Here is a 26,974-nt window from a genome sequence, read left to right on the forward strand (position 1 = left end):
CGCGCGGTACCAGCCGTGCGCCGACCCCGGCCTCGGGGATGGCCAAGAGGACACGGAGCTGGGCGAGTCGGATGACTCCGGTGGAAGTCCCTCAACAAGGAGGGATCTAGAATGTCCCTCCTGGGGACACAGCACCGTTCCTCCAGACCGTACCCCTCCCACTCCACGAGATACTGCAGGCCCCCCGTCCGACGCCTCGAATCCAAGATGGACCGGACTGAGTACGCCGGAGCCCCCTCGATGTCCAGCGGGGGCGGAGGAGCCTCTCGTACCTCATTCTCCTGGAGTGGACCAGCAACCATCGGCCTGAGGAGAGACACATGGAACGAGGGGTTAATGCGATAATACCTGGGCAGTTGTAACCTATAACATACCTCGTTCAATCTCCTCAGGACTTTAAAGGGCCCCACAAACCGCCGACCCAGCTTCCGGCAGGGCAGGCGAAGGGGCAGGTTTCGGGTCGAGAGCCAGACCCGGTCTCCTGGTGCATACACCGGAGCCTCACTGCGGTGGCGATCGGTGCTCGCCTTTTGCCGCCTGATGGCACGCTGCAAATGGACGTGCGCAGCATTCCAAGTGTCCTTTGAGCGCCGAAACCACTCGTCCACCGCAGGGGCCTCGATCTGGCTCTGATGCCAAGGTGCCAGAACCGGCTGGTAACCTAACACACACTGGAAAGGGGTCAGGTTAGTAGACGAATGACGGAGGGAGTTTTGGGCTATCTCTGCCCAGGGAATATATCCCGACCACTCCCCCTGCCGGTCCTGGCAATATGACCTCAGAAACCTACCCACATCCTGGTTAACTCTCTCCACCTGCCCATTACTTTCGGGGTGAAAACCTGAGGTAAGGCTAATCGAGACTCCCAGACGTTCCATAAATGCCCTCCAGACCCTAGAGGTGAACTGGGGACCCCGATCAGACACTATATCCTCAGGCACCCCATAGTGCCGGAAGACGTGTGTAAACAGGGCCTCAGCAGTTTGTAGGGCAGTAGGGAGACCTGGCAGGGGAATGAGACGGCAGGCTTTAGAAAACCGATCCACAACGACCAATATCGTAGTGTTCCCCTGAGAGGGGGGAAGGTCCGTCACAGAATCCACCGATAGGTGAGACCACGGTAGGGGTTGTAACTTCCCCCTGGGCAGGTGTCTAGGCGCCTTACACTGGGCGCACACCGAGCAGGAGGAAACATAAACCCTCACGTCCTTGGCTAAGGTTGGCCACCAGTACTTCTCACTAAGGCAGTGCACTGTCCGACCAATACCCGGATGACCAGAGGAAGGTGACGTGTGAGCCCAGTATATCAACCGGTCGTGAACCTCGAGCGGCACGTACCTCCGACCCTCTGGACACTGTGGAGGACTAGGATCGGAACGTAACGCCCGCTTGATTTCCGCATCCACCTCCCACACCACCGGTGCCACTAAACAAGACTCCGGGAGTATGGGAGTGGGCTCAAAAGACCTCTCCTCTGTGTCATATAGTCGGGACAGGGCGTCTGCCTTAGCGTTCTGGGACCCTGGTATATATGTGAGCTTAAATACAAAGCGGGAAAGGAACATTGACCACCTTGCCTGGCGAGGATTCAACCTCCTCGCTGCCCGGATGTACTCCAGGTTACGATGGTCAGTCAGAATGAGAAAAGGGTGTTTAGCCCCCTCAAGCCAATGTCTCCACACCTTCAGGGCTTGAACCACAGCCAGCAGCTCCCTATCCCCCACGTCATAATTGCGCTCTGCCGGACTGAGCTTCTTAGAATAGAAAGCACAGGGGCGGAGTTTAGGTGGAGTACCCGAGCGCTGAGACAGCACAGCGCCGATCCCAGCCTCGGAAGCGTCCACCTCCACCTGGAATGCCAAAGAGGGATCCGGATGCACCAGCACCGGAGCCGAGGTAAACAGGTCCTTCAAGCGTTTAAACGCCATATCAGCCTCAGCTGACCACTGCAGGCACACCGGACCCCCCTTTAGCAGAGAGGTAATGGGAGCCGCTACCTGTCCAAAGCCCCGGATAAACCTCCGGTAGTAATTGGCAAAACCCAAGAAGCGCTGCACCTCCTTTACCGCGGTCGGAATCTGCCAATTACACACGTCAGAAACGCGGTCAATCTCCATCTCTACCCCTGACGCGGACAACCGATGTCCCAGGAAGGAGATGGACTCCTGGAAGAACAGACATTTCTCCGCCTTCGCATACAGGTCATGCTCCAACAGTCTACCAAGCACTCGACGCACCAGGGACACATGCTCGGCTCGTGTAGCGGAATATATTAGGATGTCATCAATATATACCACAACACCCTGTCCATGCAAGTCCCGAAAAATCTCGTCCACAAATGATTGGAAGACTGAAGGATCATTCATTAACCCGTATGGCATGACGAGGTACTCATAGTGACCCGAGGTGGTACTAAATGCTGTCTTCCACTCATCTCCCTCTCTAATGCGCACCAGGTTGTACACGCTCCTGAGATCTAATTTTGTGAAGAATCGCGCCCCGTGTAATGACTCCGTCATACTAGCAATCAGAGGAAGAGGATAGCTGTATTTGATGGTGATCTGATTTAGACCACGGTAATCAATACACGGGCTTAAACCCCCATCCTTCTTCTTCACAAAAAAGAAACTTGAGGAAGCAGGGGAAGTAGACGGCCGTATGTAACCCTGTCTCAAAGATTCGGTGACGTAGGTTTCCATAGCGGCCGTCTCCTCCTGAGATAGAGGATACACGTGACTACGTGGAAGCGCAGCGCCTACCTGGAGGTCTATCGCACAATCCCCCTGTCGATGAGGTGGTAATTGAGTCACCTTCCTCTTACTGAAAGCGAGAGCCAAATCGGCGTACTCAGGTGGAATATGCAAGGCGGGAACTTGGTTCGGGCTTTCCACCGTCGTTGCCCCTACGGAAACGCCTAAACACCGCCCAGTACACTGATCAGACCATCCCTGGAGAGCTCTCTGCTGCCATGAAATGTTGGGGTCATGAGCTGTTAACCAGGGAAGCCCCAATACCACGGGAAACGCAGGAGAATCAATCAAATACAACCGTACTATCTCCTCATGACCCTCCTGCGTTTTCATCCGGAGAGGCGCCGTGACCTCCCTAATTAACCCAGACCCCAACGGGCGGCTATCTAGGGCATGAATGGGGAAGGGCACATCAACAGGCACGATAGGAATCCCTAACTTATAGGTGAACTGACAATCAATGAAATTCCCAGCTGCGCCTGAATCTACTAGCGCCTTATGCTGGGAGTGAGGAGAAACCTCGGGAAACACCACTTTAATACACATATGATCAGCAGAGAGCTCTGGGTGAGTTGGGTGCCTACTCACCGGGAAAGACTCATCAGTGCGTCGCCCACTGCCTCGATTCCTAGGAGACCTTCCCCAGCACCGACCAGCAGTGTGTCCTCTGTGGCCACAGTTGGTGCAGGGGACAGCCTCTCTCCTGGTCTCCCTACTAGTCTCCCTAGCACCATCCCCCCCGAGCTCCATAGGGGTCGGCTCGGAAGTGCTGGGGGATGGAATGGACGGCCCCGAATCCGGACGTCCGCGGGCAGCCAACAGGGTATCCAGGCGAATCGACATGTCCACCAGTTGGTCAAAGCTGAGGTTGGTGTCCCTGCAGGCTAATTCCCGACGCACGTCCTCCCTCAGGCTGCATCTGAAGTGGTCGATGAGGGCCCTCTCATTCCATCCCGTGTTGGCGGCTAGCGTCCGGAAGTCCAGCGCGAACTCCTGCGCGCTCCTCCTCCCCTGTCTAAGGTGGAATAGACGCTCACCCGCCGCTTTACCCTCTGGGGGATGATCGAATACTGCCCGGAAGCGGCGGGTGAACTCCGCATAGCTGACCGTAGCGGCGTCTATCCCACCCCATTCGGTGTTGGCCCACTCCAGCGCCTTGCCGGACAGACAGGAGATGAGGGCGGACACGCTCTCGTATCCCGAGGGCGCCGGGTGAATGGTGGCAAGGTAGAGTTCAACCTGGAGTAGGAACCCCTGACACCCGGCCGCGGTGCCATCATAAGCCCTCGGGAGCGAGAGCCGAATCCCACTGGACTCCGGAGATGGACCTCCCCTCTCCCATTGCCTCAAAGTGTCCATCACTTCTTGCATGGTGGTACCCAGGTGCTGGATCCTGGCCTCTTGGAGGATTACGCGCTCCTCCAGTGATCCCCTAGGCACAACCGATCCTGCTGACTCCATGGGGGTGTGTTATTCTGTCAGAACGGCGACAGTGAAATGCGGTAGGCGAAGTCACACGCAGGACACAGAGCTACTGGAAACCGTACTTTAATAAACGTCGCCAGTGAAAATAAACAGTCTCCAAAACAACGGAGAAAACTACCAACCCGCACACTGCCGATGACACAAACAATAACACACAAAACACAATGCACGACAGAGGGTTAAATAGGGAATACAATACAACATAATGGGGAACAGGTGTACACAATCAGACACAACAACTCAAACACCGAAACATAGATCGGTGGCAGCTAGTACTCCGGGGACGACGAACGCCGAAGCCTGCCCGAGCAGGGAGGAGGAGCAGCCTCGGCTGAATCCGTGACATATTGACATAACCTGAAAGGCTGCTCAGCAAGGAAGAAGCCACTGCTCCAAAACTGCCATAAAAAAGCCAGACTACGGTTTGCAACTGCACATGGGGACAAAGATCGTACTTTTTGGAGAAATGTCCTCTGGTCTGATGAAACAGAAATAGAACTGTTTGGCCATAATGACCATCGTTATGTTTGGAGGAAAAAGGGGAACGCTTGCAAGCCGAAGAACACCATCCCAACCGTGAAGCACGGGGGTGGCAGCATCATGCTGTGGGGGTGCTTTGCTGCAGGAGGGACTGGTGCACTTCACAAAATAGATGGCATCATGAGGAATGAAAATTATGTGGATATATTGAGGCAACATCTCAAGACATCAGTCAGGAAGTTAAAGCTTGGTCGCAAATGGGTCTTCCAAATGGACAATGACCCCAAGCATACTTCCAAAGTTGTGGCAAAATGGCTTAAGGACAACAAAGTCAAGGTATTGGAGTGGCCATCATAAAGCCCTGACCTCAATCCTATAGAACTTTTGTGGGCAGAACTGAAAAAGCGTGTGAGAGCAAGGAGGCCTTCAAACCTGACTCAGTTACACCAGCTCTGTCAGGAGGAATGGGCCAAAATTCACCCAACTTATTGTGGGAAGCTTATGGAAGGCTACCCGAAACATTTGACCCAAGTTAAACAATTTAAAGGCAATGCTACCAAATACTAATTGAGTGTATGTAAACTTCTGACCCACTGGGAATGTGATGAAAGAAATAAAAGCTGAAATAAATCATTCTCTCTACTATTATTCTGACATTTCACATTCTTAAAATAAAGTGGTGATCCTAACTGACCTAAGACAGGGAATTTTTACTAGGATTAAATGTCACGAATTGTGAAAAACTGAGTTTAAATGTATTTGGCTAAGGTGTATGTAAACTTCCGACTTCAACTGTACATATTTCACTAGTCTACTTAGCATAGGGAAGATCATAACAATTACTCAAATTACTTTGCTACAAATGACCCACGCAATATATCCGCTTATTTTACCAGCATTGCTGCACGTAGACACAATAACAACGTTTTTATTGGCTAGATGGTGGAAAGAAATGGGGAAAATATGCATACTTTCTTTATGAAACACCATTTTCCACCTCAATGCTTTAAAAATAAAAAATAGCTTTTTATGTTTATTTATTATTATTATACAAAATGATCAGCAATAAACAACTTACATCCTTACATTAAACATGTCTAACAAAACAAAACACAGGTATAAACAAGAAAATACTAAATGCATAAAAAATTAAAATAAATAAATAAAATATGAACAAATTGAAGTGCAATTGTATTCACTCAGAAATAAATCTCATAATAATTCAGGAACATGTTATTCTTTTTGTTATTCACTATCGATAATGCCTTAACAAGATGATTCAATACAATCAAAAATATTTATACTTTTGGTATAGAATTCTGTAATTTTTGTTTGTGTATAAAGTATTTGGCAACAAGAATAAAAAAATGCACAATCATTTCAATGGTCTTGTTATCATTGTAATAGTAACATATTATATCATTCATGTCAAAAACATGGGTAGTGTTCAAAAAGGTAAATAAGTATTCTGCAAAGTTTTCCCAAAAATCTATCACAGATTTACATTAATAGAACAAGTGTGTAAATATCAACACATTTGGACTACATGGATATATCTTATGTAGAATCTTAAAGTGCACTTCCTTAAATGTGTTTTGTATACAATATTTGTAAGGCATCAACTAAGATTTTTTCCAGACAATGTCAGGAATAAGCATGTTCCAGAAATATTTTCCTCTAGGCATAAGTTGGTTCCGTGAATGCAAAATGTGTCTTGTGTATTTGTTAAAACAAGATTTCTCAAGTAAGCCCACGCCTTCCAAGCTGAGTTCTGGATAAACTCTGAAATAAACTCTCTGAAAGATATTGAAAACTCATTCAATGTTATAAATTGTTCATATGAAAGAATATTACCCCTGTTGTCGAAAACATCAAGAACAAAGTCAATATTCCTCTCATGCCAGCTAGGGTAGAACAATGACTTATTCCTTACAGTAATGTCGGAATTATTCCACAAAATAGCTTTATGTGGGGAAAAGTTGTGCAGGAAACATATTTTCCAGGACTTTAAAGCTTGTTGGTGAAACCTAGCCAATTTAGCGGGTAATCTTTCAGGAATATAATTACATTTCAGTAAAAATTGAAGACCTCCCAACTTATTAAACACATTGTTTGGAATGAAATACCAAATTGATTCTGTATTGACCCAACATATTTTCAACCAATTGATATTGAAAGTGTTATTTATGTCAACAAAATCCAACACTTCCAGACCTCCTTCAGATCTTTTACTTGAGAGGACTGACTTTTTTAGTTTGTGAGACTTATTTTTCCAGATGAAGTAAAGAAAGGTCTTGTTGATCTTATTACAGGTAGAGGGATTTACAAATAAAGATAATGAGGGGTACACAAAGCGAGACAGTCCCTCTGCCTTGGACAGAAGCACTCTCCCAAGTATAGAAAGATCCCTTTGTAGCTAATTATTAAATATATTTATATTCTTGGTTTTCTTAATTTTAGGAGAGAAATTCATATGTTGTCTGACTAAGTCGTTTTTTGATAGACGTATTACTAAATATTTAACACAGTCCTTTACAGGAATATTTTCATATAAACACAAGCTTTCACATTTAGAAACATTCAGTTTTAATCCAGATGCAATAGAGAATGCAGTGATAGCATTAAGGTAATGGGCGACCTGGTATTTGTCTTAAAAAAAAAAGAGTATTATCGTCATCCAGTTGGGAAATTCTGATTTCTCTGTTAAAAATGGATAAGCCATGCAGATTTGCATTATTCAGAATATCTAGAGATACAAGTTCCACTAACAAAATTGGGCATCCCTGTCGTACACTTCCGTTGATACTGAATCTCTTGGATGTGTTAAGGTTTAGTATCACAGAACTATTTATATATTTGTAAAACATGCGAATGACTTTGATAAAATGTTCACCGAAACCAAAAAGTTTTAAGAGACCTAAAGAGAAATTCATGTTCAATTGTGTCAAAGGCTTTACAGAAGTCCAAAAATAAAAGAACAGCATGTGAATAATTTTGTCACGGTTTCGGCCGAGGCGGCCCCTCCTCCTTGTTCGGGCAGGTTTCGGCGGTCGTCGTCTCCGGAGTACTAGCTGCCACCGTTCTATGTTTCATGTTTGATTGGTTTTGTCTGTTTGTCACACCTGTTTTGTGTTATGTCTCATTAAGCACCCTATTTAGTTCCTTGTTGTGAGTTTAGGTGTTGTGTGTAATTGTTCCCGTTGTCGTGTTGTTGCGCTACCCGTTTCGGTGCGCTATTTGTAGCTTTCCTCCTTGTTTATTTTAGGAGAGGATTTTCGCACTTGTTTTGTGCGCTCGTTTGTTTACGCCTATGTGCGCTTTTCTCGCCTCCGGGCTGTTTGGATTGTATTTTTGTGTGCTCTACTAAAAGTATTTGTTGGACTTAACTTCTGCGTCCTGCGCCTGATTCCACACCACACCAATCTACAGCAACACCTGACAGAATTACACACCATCGCATGGAATCAGCAGGAGCACCCACCGACATCATGGAGGAGCGTCTCCGTGGTCAGGACGATCGGATTAACCAGATCGGGCACGCCCTGGACCGGGTGATGAACATTCTCCATCGATGGGAGACCAGCGATGTACCCACACCTCCACCTACCGCACCATCACCATCGGTCAGCCCGCCCGTCCAACAACCGGAACCCAGTGGGATTTGGCTCTCGCTCCCGAGGGCGTACGACGGCACCGCTGCCGGGTGTCAGGGGTTCCTGTTACAGGTGGAACTCTACCTTGCCACCGTACACCCGGCGCCCTCGGGACACGAGAGCGTTTCCGCCCTCATCTCCTGTCTCACCGACAAGGCGTTGGAGTGGGCCAACGCCGAATGGAGGAGAATAGACGCCGCCACTGTCACCTATGCGGAGTTCTCCCGCCGCTTCCGTGTGGTCTTCGACCATCCACCAGAAGGGAAGGCGGCGGGTGAGTGTCTATTCTACCTCCGGCAGGGGATGAGGAGCGCTCAAGAGTTTGCGCTGGAGTTCCGGACTCTAGCGGCAGATGCAGGGTGGAATGAGCGGGCCCTCATAGACCACTTTAGATGCAGCCTTCGGGAGGACGTCCGCAGAGAGTTAGCGTGCAGGGATACTACACTATCATTTGACCAGTTGGTGGACATGGCCATTCGGCTGGACACCCTGCTCGCGACCCGCGGACGTCCCAGGTGGGGGTCGCCCATTCCACCCTCCAGCGCCTCCGAGCCGAGCCCAATGGAGCTCGGAGGTGCTGGCGCTAGAGGGGGGAGAAGAAGGAGCCCGAGGGGGGCGGTCTCCTGCACCAACTGTGGCCGCGGAGGGCACACCGCGGCTAGGTGCTGGGGAGGGTCCCCTGGTGAGGGAAACGGCAGGTCACACATTGGGGAGTCCTCCCAGGTGAGTAGGCGCCCTACTTACCCAGAGCTTTCTGTCGTACACATAACTATACCTGTTTGTTTTCCACAGGTTGCACCTCGTTCCCAGCATAAGGCGCTAGTCGATTCAGGCGCAGCTGGGAATTTTGTAGATCGTAAATTCTGTGTTGAGTTAGGGATTCCCCTCCTTCCGGTTGATAAGCCTTTCCCTGTACATGCCCTAGATAGTCGTCCGTTGGGATCTGGGTTGATTAGGGAGGTCACGGCGCCACTTAGGATGAAGACGCAGGGGGGTCATGAGGAGACGATTCAACTCTATCTGATCGACTCTCCTGCGTATCCGGTGGTACTGGGGCTTCCCTGGTTGATTACCCATGATCCTACGATTTCGTGGCGAGAGAAGGCTCTTAAAGGGTGGTCTGCTCAGTGTGAGGGGCTATGTCTGGGTGTTTCCGTAGGGGCGACTTCGGTGGAGAGTCCGAACCAGATGCCAGCACTGCACATTCCGCCTGAGTATGAGGATTTGGCACTCGTGTTTAGTAAGACTAGAGCGGCACGGTTGCCGCCTCATAGACAGGGGGATTGTGCGATAGACCTCCAGGCAGGAGCTGCGCTCCCGCAGAGCCATGTGTATCCTTTGTCACAGGAGGAGAAAGGGGCAATGGAGACATACATTGCCGAGTCTCTGAGACAGGGATACATACGGCCCTCCACTTCTCCCGCGTCCTCGAGCTTCTTTTTTGTGAAGAAAAAGGATGGAGGTTTGCGTCCGTGTATTGATTACCGCGGTCTCAATCAGGTGACTGTGAAATATAGTTATCCACTCCCGCTGATTGCGACCATGACGGAGTCCTTACACGGGGCACGGTTCTTCACAAAATTGGACCTCAGGAGCGCATATAACTTGGTGCGCATTAGGGAGGGCGATGAGTGGAAGACAGCATTTAGTACTACCTCCGGCCATTACGAGTATCTCGTCATGCCATATGGTTTAATGAATGCTCCATCAGTCTTCCAATCTTTTGTAGATGAGATTTTCCGGGACATGCAGGCGCAGGGAGTAGTGGTGTACATAGATGATATTCTAGTATACAGTTCTACTCGGGCCGAGCATGTAGCCCTGGTGCGCAGGGTATTGAGGAGATTGTTGGAGCATGACCTGTATGTCAAAGCCGAGAAATGTCTGTTCTTTCAGGAGTCAGTCTCCTTTTTGGGTTATCAGTTGTCTGCGTCAGGGGTGAGAATGGAGGTTGACCGTGTGTCTGCCGTGCGTAATTGGCAAACCCCAACTACGGTTAAAGAGGTGCAGCGGTTCTTGGGTTTTGCAAATTACTACCGGAGGTTTATCCGGGGTTTTGGACAGGTGGCAGCTCCCATAACGTCTCTTCTGAAGGGGGGTCCTGTGCGCTTGCGGTGGTCGGCTGAGGCGGACAGGGCTTTTGGGAGACTGAAGGACCTGTTTACCTCGGCTCCAGTGCTGGCGCACCCGGATCCCACTTTACCCTTCCAAGTAGAGGTAGACGCGTCTGAGGCCGGTATCGGGGCAGTTCTTTCACAACGGTCCGGCACACCACCTAAACTCCGCCCCTGTGCTTTTTATTCTAAGAAGCTCAGTCCGGCGGAGCGGAATTATGACGTAGGGGACAGGGAGCTGTTAGCCGTAGTACAGGCCCTAAAGGTGTGGAGGCATTGGCTTGAGGGGGCTCAACACCCTTTCCTCATTCTGACTGACCACCGTAACCTGGAATACATTCGGGCAGCTAGGAGACTGAATCCTCGCCAGGCTCGATGGACTATGTTTCTCGCCCGGTTTGTGTTCAAGATCACTTACATCCCTGGGTCCCAGAACGGGAAGGCAGATGCCCTGTCTCGGCGGTATGACACGGAGGAGAGGTGCGTGGAACCCACTCCCATACTACCGGAGTCTTGTCTGGTTGCACCGGTGGTATGGGAGGTCGATGCAGAGATCGAGCGGGCATTACGCACCGACCCTAGCCCTCCACAGTGTCCGGTGGGTCGGACGTACGTCCCGCTCGAGGTCCGGGATCGGCTGATTTATTGGGCTCACACGTCACCCTCCTCTGGACATCCAGGTATTGGCCGGACAGTGCACTGCCTTAGTACAAAGTACTGGTGGCCAACGTTAGCCAGGGATGTGAGGATTTATGTCTCCTCCTGCTCAGTGTGTGCCCAGTGTAAGGCGCCCAGACACTTGCCCAGGGGTAAATTACAACCCCTGCCCGTTCCACAACGACCCTGGTCTCACCTCTCGGTGGATTTTGTTACCGACCTTCCCTCCTCACAAGGGAATACCACCATCCTGGTCGTTGTGGATCGGTTCTCGAAGGCCTGTCGTCTCCTTCCCATGCCGGGTCTTCCTACTGCCCTACAGACCGCTGAGGCTCTATTTACTCACGTCTTCCGGCATTACGGGGTACCCGAGGATATAGTGTCTGATCGAGGCCCCCAGTTTACCTCCAGAGTCTGGAGAGCCTTTATGGAACGGTTGGGGGTTTCGGTGAGCCTTACCTCGGGTTACCACCCGGAGAGTAATGGGCAGGTCGAACGAGTCAACCAGGATGTGGGTAGGTTTCTGAGGTCATATTGTCAGGGCCGGCCGGAGGAGTGGGCGAGATATGTGCCCTGGACCGAGATGGCACAGAACTCTCTCCGCCACTCCTCCACTAAACTAACCCCTTTCCAGTGTGTGTTAGGGTACCAGCCGGTTCTGGCACCTTGGCATGAGAGCCAGATCGAGGCCCCTGCTGTGGATGAGTGGGTGCGGCGCTCGGAGGAGACGTGGAACGCTGCACACGTCCATCTGCAGTGAGCCATCCGTCGACAGAAGACGAGCGCCGACCTCCACCGCAGTGAGGGGCCAGTGTACGCACCTGGAGATCGAGTCTGGCTCTCAACCAGAAACCTGCCCCTCCGCCTGCCCTGCCGGAAGCTGGGTCGGCGGTTTGTGGGGCCTTTTAAAGTCCTGAGGAGATTGAACGAGGTGTGTTACCGGTTACAACTGCCCATTGATTACAAGAATATTAACCCCTCGTTCCATGTGTCTCTCCTCAGGCCGGTGGTAGCTGGTCCACTCCAGGACTTTGAGATAGAAGAGACTCCTCCGCCCCCGTTGGACATCGAGGGGGCTCCGGCGTACACTGTTCGGACCATCCTGGATTCGAGACACCGGATGGGGGGTCTCCAATATCTCGTGGAGTGGGAGGGGTACGGCCCGGAGGAGCGGTGCTGGGTGCCGAGGAGGGACATTCTGGACCCGTCCCTTCTGACCGAATTCCATCGTGGTCATCCTACGCGCCCTGCTCCGCGTCCTCCTGGTCGTCCCCGAGGCCGGGGGCGGCGCACGGCTGGAGCCGCGCGTCAGGGGGGGGGTACTGTCACGGTTTCGGCCGAGGCGGCCCCTCCTCCTTGTTCGGGCAGGTTTCGGCGGTCGTCGTCTCCGGAGTACTAGCTGCCACCGTTCTATGTTTCATGTTTGATTGGTTTTGTCTGTTTGTCACACCTGTTTTGTGTTATGTCTCATTAAGCACCCTATTTAGTTCCTTGTTGTGAGTTTAGGTGTTGTGTGTAATTGTTCCCGTTGTCGTGTTGTTGCGCTACCCGTTTCGGTGCGCTATTTGTAGCTTTCCTCCTTGTTTATTTTAGGAGAGGATTTTCGCACTTGTTTTGTGCGCTCGTTTGTTTACGCCTATGTGCGCTTTTCTCGCCTCCGGGCTGTTTGGATTGTATTTTTGTGTGCTCTACTAAAAGTCTTTGTTGGACTTAACTTCTGCGTCCTGCGCCTGATTCCACACCACACCAATCTACAGCAACACCTGACAAATTTAAAAGGTCCAAGACTAAACGAATGTTGGAACTTGTGACGGCCCTTCATAAATCCTGTTCGAGTCTCATTTATTATGGTATCTATTATTTTCTTTAATCTTTTGGCATAAACCAGAGCAATACATTTGTAATCAATATTTAGTAAAGTAATTGGTCTCCAATTGTCATTGAGAGAAGGGTCTTTATCAGGCTTCGGAATCAGTGAAATAATGCCGTTTCATAGTGGAAACCATTTCACAATTTTCAATGCAATCTTGAAACATACTAAAAACAGGGTGCTCTAGTAACTCCCCAAACTGTCTATAGAATTCAACTGACAGGCCATCAGGGCCAGCTGATTTCCCTTTTCTCACTGAATTCAGAGCCTCTCTAATTTCTTCGATTGACACAGTTTATTCGCAAACTGAGTGGAAATCATCATCATTTACAGGGACATAATTCTGAATGTGGCAAATTTAGCTTTCACAACCATCTTCCTGAAATTGTGAGTTGTAAAGGTTTTCATAAAAGGAATTGACAAATGTTGATATTGTAATGGGCTCTTTGCATAACACATTAACCTTGAGTGCCGTTATAGATTTTCTTTTCTAGTTTCTCTTTTAAGTGCAAATAAATAACTGGTGTTCTTTCCCCCTCTTCAATCAATTTGCTCTTGATCTGACAAAGACATCCTTTGCCAGATCCGTGTAAAACTGCTCTAATTCTAGTTGTAAAGATTGAAATACAGACTCTTCTTCTTGAGATAGATTATCTTTCTTTAGAAAACTGTCAAGCTTGCTCATCAAATCTTTTTCTCTAAGGTTCTTCAGGTGCTTCAACTCTTTGGCACATTTAATGGCTACAACTCTGACTATATATTTGAAGAATTCCCATCTACTTCCATGACCCTAATTTGGCTAACGATTTGATAGGATCTTTTAGATTTTTTAGCAGCTTGTAAATTCAGGGAAATCAAATGATGATCAGAAAAGGGAGCCAACTGATGATCTATATCTATAACAAATTGTAACAAAAACGGGGAAATTAGGAGTAAATCTATTCCAGATTTACGTGACATAGTTTTGTTGGTCCAGGTATAACCCTTTGCATCCGGACTGAAATAACGCCAGGCATCATCAACAAAGAGATCCTTGCATAACGTTGTGATGATATTGCTATTTTGAGAGCTTTGACTCATTCTAGGAGGAAAATGATCAGCAGTCATCAGGTGTTTCGTTAAAATCCCCTGAGAGAATTAGAAAAGCATCTGAGTATTTGTTGCATAAATCCTATAATTTTCTGGTAAATTGGGTCTTATTTGGAGCATGTGAGTTATTTTTTATTTTATTTTTTTATTTAACCTTTATTTAACCAGGTAAGCCAGTTGAGAACAAGTTCTCATTTACAACTGCGACCTGGCCAAGATAAAGCAAAGCAGTGCGATAAAAACAACAACACAGAGTTACATATGGGGTAAAACAAAACATAAAGTCAAAAATACAACAAAATATATATACAGTGTGTGCAAATGTAGCAAGTTATGGAGGTAAGGCAATAAATAGGCTATAGTGCGAAATAATTACAATTTTGTATTAACACTGGAATGATAGATATGCAAGAGATGATGTGCAAATAGAGATACTGGGGTACAAATTAGCAAAATAAATAACAATATAGGGATGAGGTAGTTGGGCGGGCTAATTTCAGATGGGCTGTGCAGTGGTGCAGTGATCGGTAAGGTGCTCTGACAACTGATGCTTAAAGTTAGTGAGGGAGATAAGTGTCTCCAGCTTCAGAGATTTTTGCAATTTGTTCCAGTCATTGGCAGCAGAGAACTGGAAGGAATGGCGGCCAAAGGAGGTGTTGGCTTTGGGGATGACCAGTGAGATATACCTGCTGGAGCGCATAATACGGGTGGGTGTTGCTATGGTGACCAATGAGCTAAGATAAGGCGGGGATTTGCCTAGCAGTGATTTATAGATGGCCTGGAGCCAGTGGGTTTGGCGACGAATATGTAGTGAGGACCAGCCAACAAGAGCGTACAGGTCACAGTGGTGGGTAGTATATGGGGCTTTGGAGACAAAACGGATGGCACTGTGATAGACTACATCCAATTTGCTGAGTAGAGTGTTGGAGGCAATTTTGTAAATGACATCGGCGAAGTCAAGGATCGGTAGGATAGTCCGTTTTACGAGGGCATGTTTGGCAGCATGAGTGAAAGAGGCTTTGTTGCGAAATAGGAAACCGATTCTAGATTTAACTTTGGATTGGAGATTCTTAATGTGAGTCTGGAAGGAGAGTTTACAGTCTAACCAGACACCTAGGTATTTGTAGTTGTCCACATACTCTAGGTCAGACCCGTCGAGAGTAGTGATTCTAGTCGGGTGGGCGGGTGCAAGCAGCGTTCGGTTGAAGAGCATGCATTTAGTTTTACTAGTGTTTAAGAGCAGTTGGAGGCTACTGAATGAGTGTTGTATGGCATTGAAGCTCGTTTGGAGGTTTGTTAACACAGTGTCCAATGAAGGGCCAGATGTATACAGAATGGTGTCGTCTGCGTAGAGGTGGATCTGAGAGTCACCAGCAGCAAGAGCGACATCATTGATATACACGGAGAAAAGAGTCGGCCCAAGAATTGAACCCTGTGGCACCCCCATAGAGACTGCCATAGGTCCAGACAACAGGCCCTCCGATTTGACACATTGAACTCAATCTGAGAAGTAGTTGGTGAACCAGGCGAGGCAGTCATTTGAGAAACCAAGGCTATTTAGTCTGCCAATAAGAATGCGGTGGTTGACAGAGTCGAAAGCCTTGGCCAGGTCGATGAAGACGGCTGCACAGTACTGTCTATTATCGATCGCGGTTATAATATCGTTTAGGACCTTGAGCGTGGCTGAAGTGCACCCATGACCAGCTCGGAAACCGGATTGTATAGCGGAGAAAGTACGGTGGGATTCGAAATGGTCGGTGATCTGTTTGTTAACTTGGCTTTCAAAAACTTTCGAAAGGCAGGACAGGATGGATATGGGTCTGTAACAGTTTGGATCTAGAGTGTCACCCCCTTTGAAGAGGGGGATGACCGCGGCAGCTTTCCAATCTCTGGGGATCTCAGACGTTACGAAAGAGAGGTTGAACAGGCTAGTAATAGGGGTTGCGACAATTTCGGCGGCTAGTTTTAGAAAGAAAGGGTCCAGATTGTCTAGCCCAGATGATTTGTAGGGGTCCAGATTTTGCAGCTCTTTCAGAACATCAGCTGTCTGGATTTGTGTGAAGGAGAAGCGGGGGGGCATGGGCAAGTTGCAGCGGAGGGTGCAGAGCTGGTGGCCGGGGTAGTGGTAGCCAGGTGGAAAGCATGGCCAGCCGTAGCAAAATTCTTGTTGAAATTCTCGATTATTGTAGATTTATCGGTGTTGATAGTGTGGAGTTATGTCCATACACGTTACAGATGATGAAAATAGCACTGTCAAGTTTTAACAGTTACTATGACCCATCTCCCATCCTGTGAAGATGTGGATTCTAGAATGTGGATAAGCATCAAAACACCAGCAGAATGGTTTGATCCATGACTGAGATAGGCCATGTCTCCCCATTGTGACTTCCAAAATGTCAAGTCACTTTCACACAAATTAGTTTCCTGAAGAAGGACAGAATCTGCGTTACTGCGTGTACAATATAAAAATAAGGCTTTCCTTTTTGTAAGATCTCTCAAACAGTGGCGGCTGGCCGATAGAGGGCGCTAGGGCGCCGCCCCCTTAAATAAAATTATTTTAAAAAATAAAATAAAAAATAAATAAAAATAATAATAATAATAATAAAAACATCAGTATGTCAATATTTGTGTGTTTGAAATATGGAATGCACACAGTAATATGTGTAAGATATGATAGAAAATCATATTCGCAACCTTTCCTCTGCCTGTCAAACGCCTCGTCAGCTCTGGGCGATACAGAAAGTGCCCCGAGGAGGCGGGTCTACGTAGCAGTTAAGCCAATTGCTAATTTAAGATATGAATGTATGACATAAAATGTAGCCAATCAGCGATCTTAAATCGAATCCAAGGAGGGCGATTATTTTATCGCCCCAAGCTCGCCCCTGATAAAATAAGGACCGGGCTCCAGTGGCGCCATTTTTACTAGACGACAATGGCGAGCGCAAACGTTACTCCTCCAAGACCCAACCCTAACTCGGTGAAATCTCTCCTCCAAGATCCGTTTGAGAGGAGAACTTTGTCAGAGAAAGTTCGGGTGAAAGAGCTGGGCCCAGATCAACCTGACCTCTCAATCAGACAGCAGGCTAGCGAGAAAGGGAAGCAGTATATGCGCGGCTTCTCCCGTAGCTGGTACACCAGGAAGGCTTGGCTAGCTGGGTGCACTGATGCTAATGCTTTATTTTGCTTTCCGTGCTTGCTTTTTAAAACGACGGGGTCAGATTCAGCATGGACAGGTACCGGAGTGAGGGATATGAAGCACCTGTCAGAGAAGGTAAAGAAACATGAGAACACCAGGGCACACATGGACAACTCTGTAAAGCTAGCTGTATTAGGAAGGGTGAACATTGCTACGCAGCTGGATGACGGCCACAGGATTGCGGTGAGGAAACACAATGAGGAGGTGGATAAAAACAGGCACATTCTATCCAAAATTATCGATTGTGTGAAGTTCTGTGGGGCTTTTGAGTTGGCCTTGCGTGGGCACGAGGAGACTGACTCCTCGGACAACCCCGGCATTTTCCGGGGCTTAGTGGATTTTGTTGCCTCCCTCGACAGTGTGCTGGAGGAGCACCTGAAGACAGCTACCGTTTTTAAGGGCACGTCAAAGATGATACAGAACGAGCTGTTGGACTGTATGCTGTCAGTGCTTAAGGATTACATCCTGGAGGAAGTAAAGAGTGCTGATTTTATCGCCATTCAAGCTGACGAGACGACTGACGTTTCCACCCACTGCCAGTTGGTGCTTGTGATACGCTACATCGATGCTAAAAGTAACGTCCAAGAGCGTTTTTTCGAGTTCATTTTGATCGAGAACGCAACCGCCGACACCATCGCTACAGCGCTGCTGGAGAGGCTCAGCACCATACTCTCACATGGACAAAAGGCCAAACTTATTGCCCAGGCTTACGACGGAGCAAGTGTGATGAGGGGAGCCACGGGCGGAGTGCAGCGTAAAATAGTGGATGTGTACGAAAATGCGCACTACGTCCACTGCTATGCACATCAGCTGAACCTCATCATGCAGCAGGCTACTTCACGCATCCCCAGGATCGGCACTTTCTTTTCCGACCTTGCAGGATTTTCTGCTTTCTTCTCCAGGTCTCCCAAGCGAACCACCGTGCTTGACGAAGTGGTTGCGCATAGACTCCCCAGAGCCTCTACAACACGGTGGAACTTCCACAGTCGCGCTGTAAACACTGTGTACGAGTACAGGGATGACCTCCTAACGTGTTTCCAGACCATCAGAGACTCTGGGAACTTTGATGCCCCGACTGTCAGAGAGGCGGGGGGCTTTGTGAGGATGCTCGAAGACGAGGCTTTCTGTTTTTTCCTGGCACTGTTCCACAAGATCATGCCAAATGTGGACATGCTTTTCAGCCAGCTGCAGAAGAGGAACATCGACCCTGTCTTCATTAAAGCACTTGTCCAGAGGTTCACAGACAGCATGCTAACAATCAGGTAAATAACTATATTTACTATTGGCTGATAAAGATGTTGTTAGAAAGATGAATAGTTCACTTACAACAGTTTAAAAGCCTAAATGTGTCTGGTCATCAAAGTGAGTGATTATCATAGAGCCGTCACAATTATATTTGTTTTAGTATTTTAAAAGGAAAGAGAAGACACAATCAGACGTTGATAATAATGCAGGAAAGTACTACACAGTTTGTAATAATTATTCAGGTGTCCACCAGGTCAATTTCTAGAAGAGGCCTAGTTGTTATTGAAGATTAACTTTATTGCTAAGTGCACAGCAGAACAAAATGATGTTGCATCCCTCTCACAAATGTAATAGAAAAAGGCTTTAAAACGTAATAACATCAGTTAATTATGTACATCACAGGTTAAAAGCAGTTACTAGACATAGTTTGTGTATATACACACACTATCTGTCTGTCTGTCTGTCTGTCTGTCTATATATATATATATATATATATATATATATATATATATATATATATATATATATATATATAAAAGTCACTGGTTGTGTGTTGAGGGGGAATTACAGTGAGTTAAGAAGTCTGATTGCAAGTTATCAAATTAAACTTTATTTTTTGGACCCAGGGCCTCAATTCCCTCTTTGTGTGGGGACAGCGCATCTGACGAGCAGCAACAGCCCATCAAGCGACGGAGGATGCTGGGACCAGGAGAACAACAGAGGTTGGCTATAGAGGTAAGTTGTGATGTAATTGTCAGTGTTTCCCCCTAGAACTTTTTTCAGGCCTGGTAGTATGTAGCCAAAACCCTGAACAATCAGCACCTTGGTAATCATATACTTGAGTTGGACATAGGCATGTGTCAGTCAGGATCACTTGCATCAAAATAGCTTAATTGCAAATTAAAGCTGATGATGTATCTTTTACAGGTATGTGATACCATCCTGAGTCATGCCAAAGAGAGGTTCTCCTTCACCCAGCACCTCATCAGCGCAACACTATTGCACGGAGAGTTGTTCCCACAACACAGTGTGAAGTTCCCCGATACAGCGCTTGAAACAACCGTGGAGGCGTACCCCATGTTGAACAAGGCCAAGCTCAAAACCGAACTGTCCCTCATCTATGAGAACAGTGAGTTCAAGGCTTGTAGTGGTGCAGTGCCCCTGTACCAGTTCTTCATGGAGAACAACCTTCAGAGCACTTTCACAGAGACTGCCAGCCTCCTCAAGATCCTCATCACCACACCCATGACAACTGCTGAGTCAGAAAGGTGCTTCTCTACACTGAAAAGGATCAAGACCTTCCTGAGAAACAGCATGACACAGGATCGCCTGAACGCTCTGGCCATGCTCTCCATGGAGAAGAAACTTGTCAGGGACATTCCTGACTTTAATCAAAGGGTCATTGAGAGGTTTGCCACTCAGAAGGACAGACGGGCAAAATTCCTGTACAAATAAGATGACAGACACACACACACAGAGCAGCTCTGGCCGCATGTTTCTTTGTATATAGTTGACCTTAGCATAAAAAATCCAGTTATATATGGTACTCTAGAAAGTCTTAATAGTGTCTTTGCTAATATTACTGTATATATGTTGTTTTGTATCAATTAATTGTTGCAGTTCTGGAGCACATTAACAATTAGTCACATTTAGTATGATCATAAAATACTGTATGCTATTCTTCCAGTCAAAGGTTTGAGTTCATCCACTTGATATCCATTTCTATATTATACATCCTTTTATACAGTGTAAGATTTCCTATAAACTTTATAATAATTTCATGTTATTGTCCACTTTCCACTCTGTTCTGACAGCATGCCTGTTGCGTTGCCTGTTTACTACCAATGGTGAAAAGTTCACTTTAAATGCAAATGAAAGGCTTGGGTTTGTGTAATATGTTTTTGTGTAAGAATGCCTCAACTTTTTAATATTGGCATTAAATAATTACTGAATGTTTCACTGAGCACTGCTGTCCTGCAGTTTGTGTTAAAATATATCGCGATGGTTACAGGAAAAAAAAAGTATGGCACAGCCCCACCGAGAATATTTTTCACCAGCCGCCACTGCTCTCAAACCCCTAGCATTCAGGCTAACGATATTGAGTGAGTTGAAAACATTTTACATTTACGTCATTTAGCAGACGCTCTTATCCAGAGCGACTTACAGGAGCAATTAGGGTTAAGTGCCTTGCTCAAGGGCACATCGACAGATTTTTCACCTATCGGCTCGGGCATTAGAACCAGCGACCTTTCGGTTACTGGCACAACGCTCTTAACCACTAAGCTACAAACTCTTCCATAAAAAAGAAGGAAAGACACAAACTAGACAACAGATGTAGTAATGTGAACAATAAAACAAACAGTTAACCTTGAGAGGGTTACTCCGACGGAAAACTACGCTCAACTGAGGTAGCGGTGGTTAACAGTATATTATACAACTGGTGGGTCTAATCTTGAATGCTGATTGGTTAAAAGTGCATTCCAGCCCGTGTCTATTCCACAAGTTACCACTGGCTAAATCTATGACGTTACATTTACATTTTAGTCATTTAGCAGACGCTCTTATCCAGAGCGACTTACAGTTAATGAGTGCATACATTATTTTATTTTTTTCATACTGGCCCCCCGTGGGAATCGAACCCACAACCCTGGCGTTGCAAACGCCATGCTCTACCAACTACATCCCTGCCGGCCATTCCCTCCCCTACCCTGGACGATGCTGGGCCAATTGTGCGCCGCCCCATGGGTCTCCCGGTCGCGGCCAGCTACGACAGAGCCTGGATTCAAACCAGGATCTCTGGTGGCACAGCTAGCACTGCGATGCAGTGCCTTAGACCACTGCGCCCCTCGGGAGCAGTGGTCTAAAATGCCTATTTACTCTGTTCCATTTGACTGCGCAATCCACTGTCTCATCAGCCCAGCCAAGTAATTTATCAACTTGATCTCCACTATAAAAAGCATCTAGACATTATCTCACATTTCTTTTAGACTAACATTTAGTTTTCAACAGCGGAGATTTGTATAAACCTTGCTGTCTGTCTCTCCAACATTTGCAACATTGTTTCAATATTCAAATTCGATCTCTAGCGGTCCCATAGTAATGCACCTGTTGGGAGTCGGGACGAGACAGACAGGCAGAGTTTCTCAGCCAGTCGAAATCATGAATCAGCTGGCATCATTTTTATGGCTATATACAAAGAAATGTAAATTGTAAAAAGGTAAAACGAAACAAAGTGCAGCTAGTTTGCAGTCTTTCCAGCTTCCGTTTGAAGTTATTGTGTTAGCTGTGTTGGCTACTGTAGCTCCTCTAAACAACAGTGTCCTGACGAGAGAGCACATTTTCTATGCCAAGCAGAATCGTGCCTCATTAGCTCATTGTTATGGATGTTGTTACGGATACAGGTATCCTGTGTGTGTTTTTGTGTTTTTCCTCTCATTCTGCCCTAATCACAGGTGTCCTTTATGTTCCTGATTGGTGGTCGTTGGGGTGTCCCACCTGTCCGACATCCGTTTGGCTGCTGATTGCTGAGGTGGACCAATCAGTGGACACCACCTGTTTCTGGTTTTTTACTTACACCTCCCATTGTTTTAAAAGCCAGTCAGTTGTGTTTGTTGGGAGAGACTATTTCCGTATGTGAGTATGGATACTGTGGTGTCCTGTGTTTTGTGTACTGACTCATTTGCTGGTTAATCTGTTTGGTAACTTTGTTGTGTGTTTCTGGGAAAAGGGGGATTTAAGCAAGTTGCCCATGGGCATACATTACCCGTAGGAAGAAAATTGTCTAAAAACACTAGTTAGACCTGAGCGGACCACCCACTGTAATTTTTGTATGATTAGCAGTAGCTTAGCGGTTCTTGAGGCAGGCAAGATCAGTTTAGGTTTTTTTTACATTATTGTTTCATTTCTTGGGTCCTGCTCAGCCCTTTTTCCCAAACTTTTACAGTGTGTTCAAAATAAACATCTTGTGTTTGACGGTAGTTTATGGTTGTCGGTGTAGTTTTTGTTCTCACTGTTTCCATGTCATGATTCTAATTTGCATGAATTATGTTACGGGTCTCTGTTCCATCCACCCTAGACTTTTAAAGCCACGGGGTTCGTAACATAACGTGGGGGCTCATCTGGGATCATTCTCAGTGATACCCATGCTACTCATGCAAATTGGTTTAGTGTCTGGTTCAGTGTTGAGCTTGGCAGCTGTAACTAACTGGTTTTGTGTTTAGTATTCGTCGGCTCGTGTTGCTAGTTTAAGATGGCTACTTTTGAGTTGGATGCATTTTTGGAAAACCCTACGTGGGAGGTTTTTCAGAATTGCCGTAGAGTGGATCTACAGGCTTTGGCTGACCACTTTTCTGTACCCATATCAAGGGTTTTAGTGAAAGCAGAAGTTAGGAAAGCAGTATTAGAGATATTATTGAACGAGCAAGTGCTTGAGTTACCGCCGCCTGAGATGTGGCTGCTGCTCCTGTAAGCCCGTCGGTGTCTGAGGACGAGGCTCCAGCCACATTGCCCCGTTTTGACCCACTCTCCCCACTGTCCGACAGTGATGCCAAGATGGATGTCCGCTCGACACGGCTCCAAATGGAGGCGGAAGAGCGGGCACAAATCAGGCAAGACAAGCTGGAAACGCATAAGCTAGAGGCAGAACTGGAGACGCGTAGGCTTGATCAAGAACTGGAGACCCGTAGGCTTGATCAAGAACTGGAGACGCGTAGGCTTGATCAGGAACTGGAGACGCGTAGGCTTGATCAGGAACTGGAGACGCGTAGACTTGATCAGGAACTGGAGACGCGTAAGATGGACCTGGAGATGCGTAAAATGGAGCTGGAGGCAGAAACAGAAAGGTTAGTCTCTGCTCATACTATGCCTGCTAGTGAGCCGTCCTCACCAGCTGTGTCGTCTGCTACTTTTGATATTAGTAGACAGATCACCTTGGTACCTGTGTTTAGGGAGTCAGAGGTTGATTCCTATTTCAGTGTTTTTGAGCGTATAGCAGTAGCATTGAAATGGCCCTAAGAGGTATGGTGCCTATTACTTCAGTGTAAATTAACAGGTAAAGCCCAAGAGGTTCTGTCAGCGCTACCTCTTGAAGACAGCTTGAATTATTTAAATTTACATTTTATTATGACGTGGTTTTGTGTTTAGTTTTGTTTAGATGTGGCTCAATTATGACGTGGTCAAAGCTACTGTTCTTCGTGCCATACTGCTAGTAAGGTAACTGATTTTAACTCTCTACGGGAGTTAATCTTGTTAGAAGAGTTTAAAAATTGCTTACCCGAACGCATTGTAGTTTATCTGAACTAACAGAAAGTATCCTCACTGTCGGAAGCGTCTGTATTGGCAGACAAGTTTTTGTTGACGCATAAGAGCGTGTTTTCAGCTCGTACGGAGAGCAGGGCCGCAAAGTTGCTAACTTTTAGTCCTAGTCGACCAGCAGTACATCCAGTACGCCCAAAAGATGTGCGTCACTGTTTCTATTGTCATAAGGTGGGACATATGGTTAATGATTGCTTTCTGCTAAAATGCAAACAGGGGATGCCTCAGCACGCCAGGCCGCCAACGGGTGTTGGGCTGATTTGTACAGTTGTAAGGCCGGAATCAAAGCAGATGCCTCATAGTGAATGTGGTTTGAAAGTCCCAGTCCCAGATCACAGCTATGAATCGTTCATTTTTGAGGGGTTTGTTTCCATATCAGATGACGAAGCGTCTCAGCGTCCGGTTAGAATCCTCAGAGATACTGGTGCGGCGCAGTCGTTCATACTATCTGATGTGTTGCCCTTGTCCAATAATACATATTGTGGTTCCAGTGTGTTAGTACAAGGAATTGAAATGGGATTCGTGCCATTGCACTTTGTGAACGTACACTCTGAGTTAGTCAGTGGATTGTTCAGAGTTGGAGTACGTCCTATGTTGCCAGTAAAGGGTGTGACATTTATAATGGGCAACGATATTGCCGGAGGAAAGGTGATACCCGTATTGGAGGTAATGGATAACAGTGACCAGTCTCTCTCCGAGGAGCTGGCACAGGGTTATCCAGATGTGTTCCCCGCTTGTGCTGTCACACGTGCTCAAGCACGACAAGTGGGTTACGTGATAGATTTGTCGAACACGATTCTATTCAGAGAGTGTGACCCAGAGGATAGCTCGGGTGCTACCTCTGGTAAGCTGGTGCAGTCTGACCAACAGCCCAGGGAAAGGAAGAAGTATGTGGAACTTGTTGCTGAGGCAATACAGTTACCAGTCACTCGTGAGCAGCTGATCGCTAACCAGAAGGTTGACATTAGCCTGGCTAAATGTTTTTCTAGTGCTGTCTCAGAGGAGGAGCTAAAGAAGAAAAACATGGCATACTTCATTGATGGTAATCTCCTCATGCGTAAATGGACATCCCATGTTGACGCTGGCGGAGATTGGAATGGTGTTTACCAAATAGTGATTCCTACAGCCTTTCGACAAAATGTTTTATCCCTCGCTCATGATCACCAGTGGTCCGGACATCTGGGAGTCACCAAGACTTATGATCAGGTTTTACGACATTTCTTTTGGCCTGGTTTAAAACAAGATGTGGCTCAGTTCTGTCGGACTTGCCACACCTGTCAAGTAACTGGGAAACCGAACCAGGTTATTCCCCCCGCGCCTCTTTGTCCCATACCGGCCATAGGTGAACCAGTCGAACATGTGATGGTTGATTGTGTTGGACCATTACCAAAGACAAAATCTGGTAACCAGTTTCTGTTGACGATTATGTGTGTGGCCACCAGGTACCCAGAGGCCATTCCTCTGCGAAGGATTACTGCTCCGGTGGTGAGTAAAGCGTTGATCAAATTCTTCTCAACTTTTGGGTTACCTAAGGTGGTACATACTGATCAGGGTACGAATTTCCTTTCTAAGCTTTTCAAACAAGTGTTAAAATCCTTGTCAGTTACACACCGCATGTCAAGCGCATATCACCCAGAGTCTCAGGGTGCGCTTGAACGTTGGCATCAGACACTGAAGTCTATGCTCCGTAAATATTGCTTGGAATCTGAGAAGGATTGGGATGAGGGAGTTCCTCTAGTTTTGTTTGCTGTCCGTGAGACAGTACAGGAATCCCTATGGTTCAACCCAGCTGAACTGGTGTTTGGACACACCATGAGAGGACCTATGAAAGTCCTTAAGGATCAGTTTTTATCACAAGAGTTGTGTGTGAAAGAAAATGTGTTAGAACATGACATTAATGTTGGAAACGCTGCATCTATCAAGCAACATGCTTATCGTGTCAACGTCTCTAAAAGAAAGATAATGAGGGATGAGGTCGGTTATTTGCTGGAGAATAACCTGGCTATGCCAAGTTCAAGTCCTTGGAGTTCTCCATGCATTCTGGTTCCTAAACCTGATGGGACATCCAGGTTATGTACGGACTATCGGAAGGTCAATGCTGTCACAGTGCCCGACTTGTTCCCGTTACCCAGACTGGATGACTGTACATAAGTGATTGACACTGTTGGTGCTGCTACTTATGTAACCAAACTAGATCTTCTAAAAGGTTACTGGCAGGTGCCGTTAACCTCACGTGCCTCCGACATCTCTGCCTTTGTGACCCCAGACCACTTCCTACAATATGCTGTCATGGCATTTGGGATGCGGAACGCACCAGCCACTTTCCAACGCCTGGTTAACACAGTATTGGCTGGAGTTCCTAATTGTAGTGCTTACCTTGATGATCTGGTAATTTATTCAACTGAGTGGTCTGATCATGTTAACACTCTAAGGCTAGTGTGTGAACGTCTAGCAGCCGCTTCTCTAACCCTGAACTTAGCAAAGTGCGAGTTTGGGAAGGCCACTGTTACTTATCTCGGTAAACAGGTCAGCCATGGTCAGGTGCGCCCTGTAGATGCCAAGGTCTCAGCTATAAATGCATTTCCCGCACCTACCACCAGAAGAGAGGTACGCCGCTTTTTAGGGATGGTTGGCTACTACCGTAGTTTCTGTAAAAATGTCTCTGCGGTAGTTGCTCCATTAACGGATTTGCTCAGTCTGGCGAGAAAATTTGTATGGTCTGAAGATTGTCGTACTGCTTTCAACACTGCTAAAGCACTCTTATGTAGTACTTCTGTTCTTGCTGCGCCAGATTTTGAACGACCGTTTAAACTGGAGGTAGATGCAAGTGCCAGAGGTGCTGGTGCTGTTCTACTGCAGTCGGACCAGAGTGGAGTGGACCATCCTGTCTGTTATTTTTCACAAAAATTTAACAAATGTCAGACAAACTATTCCACCATTGAACAAGAAGCTCTAGTTTTGTTGTTAGCTCTGCAGTACTTTGAAATATATGTTGGTTCCAGTGCATTACCAGTGATAGTGTATACTGACCATAACCCCTTAGTTTTTCTCCACCAGATGTACAACCAGAACCAACGCCTTATGCGTTGGGCACTTGTAGTGCAAAATTATAATTTGGAGAT

At 47.0% G+C, this 26,974-nt stretch overlaps 1 protein-coding gene across 1 annotated transcript; it reads left to right on the forward strand.

The window, feature by feature from the left end:
* The first annotated feature begins 19,171 nt into the window (after window positions 1–19,171).
* LOC311142394 (zinc finger MYM-type protein 1-like) lies at window positions 19,172–20,501 on the forward strand. Its single transcript, XM_084178042.1, has 2 exons — window positions 19,172–19,274; window positions 19,467–20,501. Exons 1-2 carry the CDS (start codon window positions 19,236–19,238, stop codon window positions 19,992–19,994), a joined length of 567 nt encoding a protein of 188 aa, XP_084034168.1. The 5' UTR covers window positions 19,172–19,235; the 3' UTR covers window positions 19,995–20,501.
* Window positions 20,502–26,974: the final 6,473 nt, after the last annotated feature.

This window comes from Coregonus lavaretus (genome assembly GCF_964263955.1).
Source record: "Coregonus lavaretus genome assembly, chromosome: 15".
Lineage (NCBI taxonomy): Eukaryota > Metazoa > Chordata > Actinopteri > Salmoniformes > Salmonidae > Coregonus > Coregonus lavaretus.

Coding starts and splice junctions, on each gene's coding strand:
- LOC311142394 (XM_084178042.1), top strand. CDS start 19,236: ATGCTGGGACCAGGAGAACAACAGAGGTTGGCTATAGAG. Junction 19,275..19,466: donor AACAGAGGTTGGCTATAGAG/GTAAGTTGTGAT, acceptor TATCTTTTACAG/GTATGTGATACCATCCTGAG.